The sequence below is a fragment of the Varanus komodoensis genome, unplaced genomic scaffold (assembly GCF_004798865.1).
Source record: "Varanus komodoensis strain SLA01 unplaced genomic scaffold, ASM479886v1 scaffold53, whole genome shotgun sequence".
Classification (NCBI taxonomy): domain Eukaryota; kingdom Metazoa; phylum Chordata; class Lepidosauria; order Squamata; family Varanidae; genus Varanus; species Varanus komodoensis.
The window spans coordinates 3634890-3649519 of record NW_025336126.1 but is presented as its reverse complement, the minus strand read 5'-3'; the positions used below and the strand labels follow the sequence as shown (position 1 = coordinate 3649519).

The 14630-nt window shown below is 47.0% G+C and overlaps 1 protein-coding gene across 2 annotated transcripts; it reads right to left on the bottom strand.

Annotated features, from left to right (window-relative positions):
* Positions 1-4742: 4742 nt before the first annotated feature.
* Positions 4743-14134, bottom strand: LOC123032226 (T-cell-interacting, activating receptor on myeloid cells protein 1-like). 2 transcript variants are annotated; one of them, XM_044447955.1, is made up of 9 exons: positions 13962-14134; positions 13263-13382; positions 13100-13135; positions 11343-11645; positions 9889-10179; positions 8611-8658; positions 7690-7791; positions 6571-6608; positions 4743-5862 (listed from the first exon to the last, which is right to left on the bottom strand). In XM_044447955.1, the coding sequence occupies exons 2-9, from the start codon at positions 13291-13293 to the stop codon at positions 5704-5706; spliced, it is 1008 nt and encodes a 335-aa protein (XP_044303890.1). In that variant the 5' UTR covers positions 13294-13382; positions 13962-14134; the 3' UTR covers positions 4743-5703. The 2 variants fall into 2 exon arrangements, with proteins under 2 accessions (XP_044303890.1, XP_044303891.1); XM_044447956.1 differs by lacking the exon at positions 13100-13135.
* Positions 14135-14630: the final 496 nt, after the last annotated feature.

Here is a 14630-nt window from a genome sequence, read left to right as displayed (position 1 = left end):
GTGATTTGTGAAGGGATGTGGCTTGGAAGACTGAGTTTGTGTGTATGTTTTAAAGTTGGACTCTCAAACTGTGTCACAGGAGGTAGGGAATCTCTGTGATCTCCATTTGTGCTTGAGGGGTCATCAGGATCCTCCTCTAGGGATGGGATGGCCAGGAATGCTGGTACTCACTGAAAGTTCCAAACGTGATTTCAAAGCTTACCTCACTCCCTGTCTTTCTTGCAGCCTGTTTTTCAGTTTGGATGAAGAGGGGGGCACACATTTTTTTTCAAAGTTGTACATTTTTAGAGTTGTGGGGATGGTGGGGAAGAAGACCAAACACACCTTTTTAAAATACTCTTATAGCTTTTAGGTACAAAAACTCAAGATGTGAGAGAACTTGGATCACCAGAGTAGATGTTCCATGAGGACATAAATGCTGCAGTGTGTAAAGCAACATATGCTAGACTCTAAATAAGGATTTTGAAGATGTGGGAGACACTGCCAGAAGATGCTTGTCGATGTTGTGGCACTGGGCAGAGAGGGACCCCAGCTCCCATACATTAGTCTGCTTAGAGAGATTCATCTGACTGTGAGGAGGAGGTGGCGAGGCAGAGCTGGGCACATGACTTTGCAGTGTCAAGATTACCCAGTGAAGATTCTTAGACAAAGCATGAGAACCAGCCCACCTTGGAAAAGGAGGCAGACATTTCAGAACTGGGGGGGGGGGGGATTTCGAGGTTATTCCTTGTTCTGGTCAGGAGATGACAGAGGAAATGAGCGAATTAATTATGCAGTGTACAGTGTTCTTTCTGCCAAGGTCAAGCACAAGGAGCTATCCTGAAGGTGGAGCCAGGATCTTTTCACAAAGGGAGGAAAGGGGGAGTCTCGTTTTGAACAAATTCCCGATGACTGTGGATGGGTATAAATGTTGTACCATGAAAAAAGCTGATCAGAAGAAAATGGATGCCTACAAAGCAGGGTGCTGGAAGAAAGATTTGCAAATAACCCTGGGCTGACAGAAAGAAGAATAAGCGAGTTCTTTGGATCAAAACACTTCCCTGGAAGTAAATGTGACAAAACTGAAGCTACCATACCTTATGAGAAGACAAGACTCCCTGGAGAAGACAATACTGCCTGGGAAAGTTGAAAGCAGAAGAAGAAAAGGAAGACCAGCTATGAAATGATTCAATTCCATAAATGAAATCACAGCTTTTTGTTTGCAAGAGCTGAGCAGGGCTGTCAAGCAGTGGACAGTTTAAGCAATACTCATTCAGAGGTCACCATAGGTCAGAGATGATTTGTCAGCATGTAACAACAACAATACCTCAGCTACTTGAAAAGTAAGCAATTCCATTAGATCAGGTACCTAAACATTAATCACCTTGTGCTAGTTATTAGTACCTAGTTTAGCAACACAATTTCCCTGATTATTACTGCTTTTCTTGGGAGCACCAGCAGCTGTGTGGAAGGTTCTCATCAGAGCTGAAGTCAAATGCTATTTCTTCACTGTAAGATTACTCCAGATTTGCATCCATTAAAGTGAGTGAGAGACCAATGAGGTTGGTGACCCATGAGAACTGTGCAGAACAGAGAACATTTGACAGGGGCCAATTGTCATCATGCAGGGACGCGAAGATCCAATTTGGTTGGAAGATGCCATGGAAGTTTGTTCCCATTCTGCTCCCTCCCATTCTCCCAAGATTAATGTCCTCTTATCCACTGCTTCTCACCTCTACACTTCTACCTCTGCCTGGTCAGCCATGTCCCTGGAAAGGAGACAGTTCCATTGGCAGGAAGATAGTTGAGCAATGGGACTAAAGTCAGATTCCTTAACATTTCATCCTGCCTTTTAACATTTTCTGGTTCCACCCACCACCTTCCAGGGTGCAAAACCAACTGAGGTTGGTGCTGAAGAGCCTCATGTTGAAGGACCACTCAGTTCTCTGGCTAGCGGGTGCCTCTTTGCTCCCAGTTCTGCTTTCCCACAAACAAAGACCTCATCTGGAGGTTGCAGCTTCTCAAAGGCAGCAAGGTTTTGTGGCATTCTTACTGGCATGTGCAGTTCCTCTATGGGAAAACAGTGCCATTGTGCAGAGTCATCTTATGCTGCCTGGGAAGCCAGTTTCCCCTTTTGAACACCACCATTGATGGCCACATTCAGAGGAAGTGAGCCACTTTTGAGATGTCAGCTGGTGGGGGGGGGTAATGTTTCAGAAAGATGAAAGAACTCCACTGTTTTGAACCTCTTCTTTTTCTACTAACATCCCACTGTTTCCCAGGAAGATTGCAATTCGACCTTCTGCCTTTCTGCTGGGCCATGAGACCAAGCAGACCCTCTGTGGACTTGTTGTCTGTACAGCAGATTCCCTGGAGATTAGCCGTAATGAATATATGAATAGATCCGGGGTGGGGGTGCAAGGATGGCTCAAGATATTGGGGTGTCCAAGACATACCGCTCAGATGGTGCCTCCAGTGATGGAATGACCCCGTGACCATTCCCTCATCCTGCAGCTCTTCAGCCCAGGTGGGACAGCCAAGGGACGTTGTTGGAGTGCCCCTTTGACTGCCAGGAAACCACTTTACCTAAGGGTCTGTTCAAGTTCAAGTTTCATGTGCGATTAAGCATCCTGGCTGACACAGGAGCGGAGCTGACATAAGCTGACATAAGCCCCAAGCATCTCCCAGGACGTCGTTGTGTTGGCAATTTCATGTTCCATCTGGGTGCTTTCGTCTACTGAGGGTTGAGCACGCTCTGTAGTTGTGGAATATTGACCATCAGCTGGGAAAGAGAGATGGATCGACCAGAATGCCCCATGTGAGCCTTTGAGCAGAAGCAGAAGGAGCGCTTCTGCTGAGAGGCCCAGATTCACTGTCGCATTTTGTTGCAGATTCTAGTAGTAAGACATAGCTGAGAATGTGCATTCCAGACCAAACCTGTCCCACCCTCCCTAATGTCAGGACAATCCCTGTAGTTATTAGAATGAATGACTAAACCAGTTGCTGGAGGACAAAGAACAGTGAGGGAATTCTGTTACTTTCCATGATTACTAAATATAGATCCTGCTTTCTGATCTTGCCTGTCGTTGTTTTTTCTTCCTTCTCCTTGAGGAAATAACAGTATCGTGCAGAAACCTGTGACCTCCCCACAAAATGACCTAATTTTGGGGATGTCATTTTGGGGACTTTGGATCTAGTTGGTTACAGTCAGCAGTGTGGTTAGATGACCTCAGAGCCCAGCTGAAGGCTACCCTCCCCCAGTAAAATCTATTTTGCGCCATAGCAGCTAAGTATTTATTCCCATATTGCTGATAATTTGTGCTTTTCAAAAGTAAACCAAAACATGAATCAAACAATATTCTTACCATCCTGGTCTGGGACTGTTGGGGAAACAATTCTGGATAAGCCCATATTCCTTCTGAAGACTTAGGGGTGTTTCTGAACCCAGCTTTGCTCTTGGAGGTTCAGGCAACAGTAGTAGTCAGGAGTGCCTTGCCCAGCTGTACCACTTCCTGAGGAATGTGATCCCAGTGATCTGGGGTCTAAATTTCTCCCGCAGGTAAGCTCCACGGCACTCTGCATGGGGCTGCTCTTGACACTGGGGCTGTGACACTCCAGCACAAGACTGGGCAGAAAATGTATCTCCAGATACTTTGGGCTTCCACTCCCAACATCCCTGTCATGATGGCAGGGGCTTCTGGAAGTTGAGGTCCCAGTCATCTTCACCCACCCTTGTCCTAGCAGGTGCTTTATAGACATACAATGCCAATTTTGTACTGATCACACTGGCTTCACTAAAATGTCCCAAGCTCAGTTCAAGGAGCTTGTTCCAGCCCTAAATGGTTTGAGTCCAAGATATCTGAAGGAGTGCCTACTTTCACATAAGCTTGCCCAAAATGTATGGTCTTCATTGAAAGCTGTATTATATCTCCCACCTCCAAGAGAGGCCAGGGTGGTGAGAATATAAGACAAATGCTTTTAGTTAATACAAATTCCCAGATGCCCTTTAGTTAATGCTCTACTTTGTCCAGGGAGCTCAGTAAAAGGGAGCTCACAGGGGAAACAGAGCCCTGAGGGCATCGTGCTCAAATTCCCCCACAAAACCTGCCTGTCTTGCCAGCATGTTTAATCAAAAATCGATCTGCGTTCAGAGCTGTTTATTGACTGCAGTGCCACCAAATCATAATCCAATGACTAAAGTTTTCTGCTAGCAAACATATGAATAAATGTTTACTCTGTTCAACACAAGCAGCCCAAAGCTTATCCCATAATAGTCCAGTAGAATTTGTCATGGGGCTGTCCTCTCTGAGAATGCAGTGATAGCTACCTGTACTTCAAGGGCAAACACATCTTTTCTGTCATTTAAGAGGTCATTCATTTCTACTGCAGCTTCCCTTGATTTCCTGAAGCCTGGAATCACAAGCTGAACTATATGAAACTGGGGAAGATCTGCACTAGAGCCCTTCCATTTATGAAGGAACCCAATCACCATACTTCTGCAAAATATCAGCACAAGCGAACAGATGCAGCACGGTTTCTGTTGTTTCATGAAAGTGAACTTGAAATTGTAAATGCACTTGCTGGAAAAGTTGGAGGGGTTGGAAAGAGGACATTTGCAGGGGAATGGCCCTTTAGAGGGAGAGGGAGGGAAAGAGAGAGAGAGAGACAGAGAATGCTTAATTAGCTATGTGCAAGATGTAAGCTGCCCAGAGAGCCTATGGCTAGTGGAGTGGCATATAAATCAAATAAATAAATCACATAAGTAAGAGCAAAGGATTGGAGACCTTTTTTAATAGAGAAAAGCAACATTGGCAGCTCCTCTTGTTCCCTCACAATAAGCCACAGAGAAGGAGCAGAGCTAGTCCTACTTTCTGCTTCCTCCCGGTGGGCTCAGCACCCCATTGCCCTCCACCCAAAAGCAAGTCCCAGAAAGCAAGTGCAGCCTCTCTCCTGGACAAACTTTCCCATGAGCTAATGCCATTGAGGGCCATGCAATTCACTTGTGAGTAAGGCCAGTCAAGTTAGTTGACATGCATTTGGAGGCCTGAAAAGACACTGAGAACTTTATTTTTTCAAAGAGGAAGGGAGGTGGGGGGGGGGGGCATTGCATCTGTTCTCCAGTTCACTGTCAGAGAGAGAGAGAGAGCGTGAGGGTGGGCAGGGGAGGTAAGGGAAGCAGAAAAGATCTTCTTCCCCAGGCCTTGTCCCCACCAACTCCAGCCCACTAAAGCCAATCCTCCTACCCCAGGAATGGGACTGGAAGTTTAGTACATGGTAATAAGATATATCAGGGAAAAACCGCAGCCTGTTAAAAAATTGTGAGGCAAGTTGGCTGACAAGATCCATGCCAACATAGCAGACATGGAATGAGAAGGATGGCTTGGGTGGAGCATTCTGCAACACACCGAGGAGTCAGGCATTACAGTGCCAGTAAAAATGCGTAGTGTCAGTACCTCTGGGGAAATGAGCCAAGCCTCTAGTTCCCATGTTTCCTACTTTGAATGCTGTTTAGAACCTAACCTAAAGCATGCATTCTTTCTGCCCAAAAATAAAAAGGGAAAGTTACATTATAATTTCCTAAGATGCAATCCTACCCATTTTCCGGCAGAGGAGAATGCCCACAACTCCCAGCATGCCTGTGCCCTGGCAGAAACGAGTAAGGCTTCCATGCATGAACCATGAAGCTCAGAGGCGCACACTCCCACAGTTCTGAAAAAACCCTTCCTACTGGCCCTTCCTGGTTCCGCTTTTCACCACAGGAGCATAGACACAAGACTCCTGGGCTGTGACAGGAATGGCTGCAGGCTTGGCTTTCAGCGGCTGGTGGTTCAATTCAGCATAGGCGATGTCATCTGCGTCCTTTCCAGCATAAGTTTCTAGGGACTAGAGAAGAAAAAGAAAGGTTGAAGATACAATGTGTGGCAGGACTTTCATCTCCCTAAATGTACATATGATCATGGCCTTCGGAGGCAGCCCTGCTATTCCTTCTTCTGGAGCCATCAAAATGACAGGAGGTGGTCTATTGGCAGTTTCACACAGCAGGAGGAGATGTCCACAGACTCCCTGAAATATGGGCTCTTTGTCCCCAGCCTCACTTAAAATCTCCTCCTCCTCCTCCTCCTCCTCCTCAAACACATAGAAGTTGTCAGGGAGGACCAAACACACTCGTGTGCTCTGACAGCCATCTAAAGGAGCACAGTCTTGTTGTAGACAGATTTTCATTGCAAGTACCATTGGTATGCACGCATAGGCTTCCCCAGGACTAGAGCTAAGACCCTACCAGTGTCTATGGAACATTTTACATGTTGTAAACCATTCAGAAAGTCCACGAGCTGTGAACAACTTGTTTTTTTTTTTAATGTGGTTTTCACCAGAGGTCCAGTCTGTATGGTTGCTGTTCCCCACTATCCCTCTATCTCCATGGGGATTTTTCTAGATTGAAAATCCAGATAGAAATCAAATGAATAAATGAAGTGATACTTAAGTGCTGTGATTCTCTAGCTAGCAGTTGTATCTGAGGACAGAATGTTGACAAGAAGGTCATGGCCATGACAAGGGTGATGAGAAAGCCCGGATGGGAATATCTCTTACCATGCTGGCTGGCCGGTCTTCTTTCTTGGCCAAGGACCCTGCAGACCAGAGAAAGCCTTGAGATTCTGTGGCTGATCTGTCTGTGATCAAACATGCATGCACCGGGCCCTCCAAATGTGTCCCACACCCTAGGAGCTTTATTTTGACGCAGGAGGGTTCTTGCTTCACATCTGTTGACCTTGATATAGTCCACACTAGGGAAATTCTACACCAAGAAAATCCCACGAGTGTTTGGAACATCTGGTTTTAAAATAGATAAGCGGGAGCTCAGCTTCTAGGTAGCATGTATCCAGTCAGAAAATTGGGCTTTCATTTTTCCAGGTGTAATTCAGAGTGGTGCATTTTGCTGGCCAAGTCCTAAATGGTGGGTACCTGATGCAGTGATGGGCAATCATCCAGCTGAAAGCCCAATGTGCATTTGGGTCTGGCTCACAGCCTGTTCTCCTTGTCCACTGCCACCACTTCCTGGTCTGCTAGGCTGACAAATTAAGCTCCTATATCCCTGTGTGTGACCTTGAGTCCAAAGCGTAATTGATATGGAATGGGAGGGGGGCAGACACTGGTACCACCAACAGTAGGCTGCTCTTGGGAGAGTAGGAACGTTTGCCTTTAACATCTTCCACCTCCTTGAATTAAGCCCCATTTGAGCAACCCGTGGCCTTCCAGTTTTGCACTGGCCTACCCCCATCAACCCTAGCCAGAATAGCCAAGGACACGGTGAGAGATGATCGGAGTTGGAGGCCCAAGTTTTCCCAGGGCCACAAGTGGCCCAACCCAGTTTTCATAATCCTGCTGGGCACTGAGGAGGTTTTAGGAGCCACAAAAGCCCAGCCTCTGACCAAAAGAAGGCTTTTTCAAGCTTTTGCTATTTCAGTAGACGTTTCCTACAAACATGTAAGCCACATTTGGAAACAAGGACTAGAAAAATATATCATCCTAAGAAAGAGACCCACTCTCTCTAGCATGGTTGAACATTGAACAAATAGTTTAAGGAAGTTTTCGAGCACTTATCTGTGAAACTTGAGGCAAGTACCACGATCAGGAGTTAGGATATTTATCTACCGCCCTACAACATTATTCTCAGCTACAATGAAAGTATTCATCCACATGTTCTCTTACTCTTTTTCCTTCTTCTGTACAATACAAAGACAAACAGTAAGAGAAATCCCAGAAGAAGAAGCCCTGCAGCACTGCATGCCCAAATGATGATCATGAATTTGGCTGTAAAAACATGGAAAGCATGAATTAGAGTGCGGTGCCTACAGGAACCAGAACATTAATCCCTCCTTCCTTGCACTGCCTTCCAGCAACTCCCCATGGTTTCAAATTGGTGTTTTCTCTGCCTTTCCTGGAGTCACTATGGATTCAGCCTGGGATACATTCCCTGCAAAGGGGGTGTCCTTCCCCATCACCCACTGACAGAACCTCACAGCTACAGATGCCATGGACACAAAATACACACCCAGCTTAAGCCTTCCTCCATTTCAGCTTGAGCCTTCCCTCCCTGCCTTGTGAGATCCCTTGCACCCATGCCCGTGCCGATCAGCTAGGGAAGGGGAGACGCACAATTTAGGTTGCACTGTGGACACTTCACCAAGCAGCTGCATCACAGCCAGTTGTGAGCCTGACTGTGGTGAGGAAGAGGGCAAGTGAGGAGAGTCCTCCGTACCCACATGCTTCCCCAGCACAATCTCCGCAGCCACAAGACGGGGGAGTGGGGAGCAGCGCCAGTGCTGGCTGTGGGGGTCCCCCGTGGCACGCAGCGCGCTCTTCTCAAGGGCTTTGGCGGCACCTCCACTGCTCCCAGGCAGCAACTGACTTGATGTTCCACCTTTCCTTAGCCTAATGTTCTCAAGATGCATTGGACTACAGTTCCCATCCTTCTCAGCCAGCATGGCCAAGGACCATGATGGTTGGGCATAACAGGAGCTGTGTTCCGATCCGGAGAGCACCAGGTTGGGGAAGACTGTGATTTTCAGTCTGACTCTTTGCCCAGTTGATATACAGCATGGCAACCCACACACCTTCCCCCCTTCCTACCTTTTCTTTGCTGGTCGTCTTCAGTGTGTCCCCCATCTTCCCTCTTAGCTGCACAGAAACAGGAGATGGAGGCATCAGTCCTTCCGCTGGCTTCCCAGACTCTGATTTTGTCATAGCTTTCCACCACTCGAAGGCCTTGGCTCTTCAAGCTCCTCGTATAACTGGCCCCACCAAGCAGCTTTTCACGTGCACTTAATCCCAAGCCAGGTGGGGTTGTGCTACGAAAAATGGATCCCACATTGCTCTGGCTGGCAAAGCTCCCTCCTTTGTCACCCCTGACCTCCACCTCTGTCCCGTGCCTCAGAAACCCGCTCTCCCTCATTATAACTTCCAACTAGTTCATTCACCCTAACCCTTTGCCCACATTATTTCTCAACTGTTCCCTGCAAAAAAGGTTCTTTCCATTCATTCCCTAATATTATTATTATCACTACTGGTACTGTTTACTATGCTACCATTATATCCCCCCCACCATTTTCCCCATGCAAGGAACCCAGGGTGCCTTTTGTGAACTCCCCCATCTTAATTTTTTTCCTCATAGCAACAACCTTGTAAGGAGGTAAGGCTGAAAGTCAGTAACTGGCCCCGATAGTTTGTTGTACATGGCCCAGAGAGCTATGGTGCTGGGTGTATAGAGATAAAATAAAAAAAGATTCAGCCAATCAGCTTCATGACTGACTGGAACTCCATAGCCCCAAATCCATACTCTACCCTCAACACCACACTGGCTGTCCATAAAAATCAGTGCAGTGTGCAGTGGTGGCAGGATCAAATGGGAGTTGTAGTGCAAAACATCATTTCCATCATCATGCTTTTTACTATGTTTAGTTTCTCATCCTTTTAACTGAAATGCCATGGTAAATGTGTGAAGCATATCATATTTGTGATGTCCATCCTGCTTACCATGGAGGAGGCCTACGTGGTTTCAGACTTTCCTCACAAGCACCTCCACTAGAGGTTCCAGAGCTGATCTGTATACGTGGGGGCTGGTGCCACCGATGACAGTGGGGCCCCTTCTCCATTGCACCTTTCTTTGGAGCTTTATGAGAGCTATCCGTGGGGCTGAATGCCATCCCCAAAAGAGGCTCCCCATGATGGAGCTCCATGCTTAGCTCCAATGAAGCCAAAACAAGAAGCTGCAATGGATGATAAGCCCCGCTGATGGATGGAGGAGTCACCAGCCTCCTCTCCATATAGCTAAGCAAAACATTCAGCCAAATTTCAGTTCTAGTAATTGCTGGTAGAACGTGAGAAAAGACATGGACTTTGGTGCCTCACCTCTAAAATCCAACTCCACAGGGCTGCTTGGCTCTGACCAGACAAAGGAATTGCTTGTGTGGTGATACTGGCAGGTGTAGCTTGCTGCGTCCTTCAGGCTCAGCATCCAGAGAAGGAACTCGGCTGTGTCTCTTCTTGCTTCTGCTGCCTGAAATGCTATCTGGCTGCCCGATTTCAGAAGGGCAAAGGCCAGTCCTTCTTCCGGCCCCTGGCACTTTAGGGTGACGTTCCCACCGGGACTGTTCTGTCCACTTGATGTCATTATCAATGAGGGTTTGTCCAGGTCAGGATCTAGGAAAGGAAGGATTCAATGAAGCCTTATTTTGTCTTCTTTATAAGCCACATCTCAGCGGGAGAGGCCCTTCTCCGGGAACCCTCCATGAAGGATATTAGGAGGGTAAGAACTCGGAGGAGGGCTTTCTCTGCGGTGGCGCCCAATCTATGGAAGGCGCTCCCCAGAAAGGTCCGCCTGGCGCTGTGATTTGTTTTTTGGCGCCAGGCGAAGACCTTTTTTTTTAAATGTCATTTTAATTGCTAATATTATTTATTTATTTTACATCTTCGACCAGGTCATCTCAAATTATATTGTTTTTATATTGTTATTATTTATTTACTGTTGTGAGCCGCCCCGAGGCTTCGGTGAATGGGGCGGCATAGAAGCTTCATAAACAAACAAACAAACTCTTGCTGGATTCAGTCTTCAGTTACTTTTCCCTTGCTCCTTGTTCCTATGCTTTGGCAATGGAAGACTCTCCATATGCCCTCTGCCATTCCCAAGTATACGAGGACATGTAGAAATACCACATTGTTTGCTTCTCAGTCTCAAATGAATGGCATAGTAAATTCTCAGACTGGAATGTGACCTACTATACGAAGCTTCTACTTGATGATACATATAGATTGATTTGTTTATCTTGGAAATACATAAGGATAGAAGTCTCTAGAGAACCCCTCTGAAATTAGAAGAGCAAAGGAGAGGGCAACCCTCACACTGGTTGTTTGAGCAGTACTTTATTCCATGAAAAATGCAGAATATCTTTTGGTCAAGAGAGTAGGGTCAGTAAAATGCAACATACTGAGATGACATACATCTTGCTGTCCTCGTTTTTTCAATCCTTTTGGATTTCTGGCCACAGAGCCACCATTTAATTCAAATGTATCATAGAACGACAGTGTAAACCCAGCTGATCCCTGCCGTGAACTAGTGAATTACCTCTTAAATCTCACAGTTCACAGTTAAATAAATGGAAAGGAGGAGAGAAAAGAAATGCCATGTTTCAATCTAGATGCATCACTTGTGGATCTGCTAATGAAATTCATATGCAACATGAAGGGGACTAATCCATGCCGCAACGTAAGTACAACGTGGCACAGGATTCACTCACACAGAAAATGCACAACTCTTGCATGGTCTTTTGTGGAGATTACATGGAAGGAGAGAACCAGGGCCTCACCTGTGATGTTGACATAGGCTGCCTCACTGAAATCGGAGCAGCTGGAGGGACCACAGGTACAATATCTACACCAGTAGATCCCCGCATTAGATTGCCTGACATTGGCAATCAAAAATGGTTCTTCAAAATGTTTTTCCTCCTTGATGTCTACAGTCTTCTGATTTGTATACTCAGCTCTGGTAAGATAGAGGCATCCACCTAAATTCTCCTTCACCTTACAGTGGATGGAAACATTTTCCCCTGGAGCAACCACCCTACTGGGAGTCACAGAGATGGAAGGGACAGGAAGATCAGCATGTTGCCCTGCATGAGAAGGAGATGAGCATGAGTGAGATCAGGCAAGAAGAGCATCTGCAAAGATTAACGGGGAGTGCTTCCAAACATGGTTTTTAGCACACAAAATGCCTGATTTTACATAAAATGTACAAGACATGTTTTCCACAGAGAGAGAGCTTGCTGTCATTTTTCAATGTCCTCTTCTTTTGAATCTCAGACTTGTTCAGTTACATGATGCTGGGTGTTTGCTGCTCAGCAAACACAGAAATCCACTCCATTGTGCTCTCCAAGATCAAAAGCCCCTGCACAGGGAGGCTTCCATTCGTCCAGTGCAGTTGGGAAGAGCAGCAGAGGCAACCTTCCACTCGCTTTGCTTCCCCTCCGTTTTTTCCCACATCAGACACTATGCCCATCTAGCGAAGCACTTGAGCAGGCAAGCAAGGAAGGAGGCTGAAAGGGCTTCAGGAGAGTTCTTCTCCAGGTCTCCCCAGACTCCTCCCTCTGTGTCCACTGGAACGCAACTTTTCTTCCTTTCCACGCTCAATGTTCTGACCATGTAGGTCAGCAGGCACAACTCTTTGTGCCTCAGCAGCATGGCTGGGAGCTCAGGTCACCAACCCCTCCTCCCCCATTGGAGCACCATCTCTGACCTAGTGGGAAGAATCCGCCCATCCTGTGGTCCATAGACAATCCCCCAAGAGTGCCACATTTACGCTATTGCAACATCTCTGAGACATTAGCTGCAGGGGGGTCCTGGTCGGCTGCTGCCTTGCAAAAGGCACCAATTATACCATAGCTCAGCTTTAAAGACTCTCACAGTGGGGGCAGGAGGAAGCAGTCCCCCAAACCGCCTAGTTGGTCCATTTGGGAAGGGCCAAACCTCATTGAGTCGAGCACATATTTTGGTGGGGAAGATCCCTAGTTCATAAAAAGTCCAGCTTCTTACGTACAAGGGTGGGAGACCACACCTTTCTCAGCAGGGGCCCCCATCCATTGCAGTTTTCTATTTCAGCTGCATAGAGTCTATCCACGATGCCAAACTCTATCTGAAAATAAGTACACCACCATGGAGCACCATGGATAATTCTTATAAATCCAGAACAGAAAGCTGCAGTGGATGAGGTGCTCCATGGACATAGGAGTGACCAGCTTCTCCTGTCCAAATTCAATGGGCTTTTAAGGACTACAACCCCTATCCAAAAGTCAACTGGTTCTCACACATACAAGCACAATGGCCGCCCAATGCCAGCAAACAGAACGACTGGCAATAAGGGGAGGTCCGTGAAGACCTTAGCTAATTCTGGCAGGTACACTCCTCCATGGATCCCATGCATACCAATAGATTTCTGTCACTGTTGGTGAAGGAAGCTGTTTGTCTCCACCAGTATCCAACATGTATATTTGAAAATAATTGCCAATAATTAAAAAACACCCCTTTCTGCTTGGTTAAACAGGGACCGTATACAAACCGTAATACTCACCCATAGTTGTCCACCACTGCCTGGTCAGCCACCATCCTGGAAAGAAGGTGAATCCGTAATTGGCACGATAACTGAGCAACAGGAATAAATACTAACCGTGGGACCCTCTGACTTTGCCATGGAATCCTTCTCATCCCACCACCAGTCCGTAAGGAATTCTTACCAAGAAAGAGGATTTTGGAAGGCAATCTCATGTTGAGGGGCTGCTCAACTCGGCCGTCTGCACTCGGTTTTGAAGTTCGGATATTCCACAGGTGAAGATCTCCACTGGGGCTCACAGCTTCTGCGGTACAACAGGGATTGGTCTTCCAGTTCCTTCTCAACTGTGCCAAATATTGCTGTGGTCTCACAGCACTCTGGCCCAAAGTCAGCACAGCATGTCGTGTGACAAACCACATCCTTTATTGAGCTGGGCGCATGCACACCCACACAGAAAGAAATGGAGACAGGGAACAGCACTTTGAAGTGCATCGGAGTTTAAATTAGATCCTGAGTTCTCCAGGGTCCCTTCAAAGAGGGAAAGCAGCGTCAGGAACGTAATTGGGGCCAAGAAGATCAAGAGGTTAGGGACCTCAAAGCCAGAGAGTATGTGGACACTTGACACCTGTGCTGTCAAAGCCTTTAGCTGCAGTGGACAGTAAACTGAGGAAAGCCCGTCCAGTTTGGCTCACCATGTTCAGCTTCTGATGCTGCTCCTTGAACTGCTCTTGGCATTACAGAGAAGTGTAATGAAAACTACATTGCCAAGTGAGGCACTTTCGAACTCAAAACTGAACTAGCTGCCCCTCTGAGAGGCAAATAGGTAACCCCTAAACTAAACAAAACTTTGAAACAGGCCAAATAAAGCTGCAAAAGCTCTCACCTGACCTGGGATGCTGCTCTCAGTCTCAGGACTGGGCTGTCCTTCTGCCCCAGTAACTCTTGTCTGTGGCACCGTCCAGCTCTTCTACTAAGTGTGTTTGCGTACTGCAAATGCAGAGGCATTACTACTTCTCATTTACGGCAAAGGGGAACATCTTACTGAAAGAGGAACTGTGCCCCAGCTTGAGAGCTGGTCTTGCTGTTCTTCTTCAGGAAATGAAGCAGAAACGGACACATCAGTCGGGTTTGCATGACACAGTTGTTTACATCATTCCTCTCTCACACACACACATACATACAGACACGCACGTGCATGTATAAAAACACACACACACACACACTTTTTCCCCCATTGTAGTCCAATGTATCTCAAGGTTGCAAGGTTGGGGCAGAGGAAACGGTGAGGGCTGCAGGCAGTTCAGCTGACGGACCCAAAGCTGCAGAGAAGGGTGGCCCAGCAGGCTCCTGGCCTTCACAACACACATTGCGGGCTGGCCTTGAGGGATTGCATGCTGCTGCTGCTCTCTGTTCCTGGCCAGTCCTCGGGAATTTTCTCAAGTAGCAACGGGAGAAGCAGCCCCATCTGAACTTACCCAAGTGCTCCTTTTTCCATCTTGATGCCTGTCTTGTCATGCCCTCAACCAGTTTGGCAGCCTTTCCCAACCTTGGG

Excerpts from the sequence above, each read along its gene's own strand:
- LOC123032226 (XM_044447955.1), bottom strand. The coding sequence starts at position 13,293 with ATGAGATTGCCTTCCAAAATCCTCTTTCTTG. Across the intron at positions 10,180-11,342 it reads AGCCTATGTCAACATCACAG|ATCCTGACCTGGACAAACCC; the intron begins GTGAGGCCCTGG and ends TTCCTTTCCTAG. Across the intron at positions 5,863-6,570 it reads AAGACCGGCCAGCCAGCATG|TCCCTAGAAACTTATGCTGG; the intron begins GTAAGAGATATT and ends TTTCTTCTCTAG.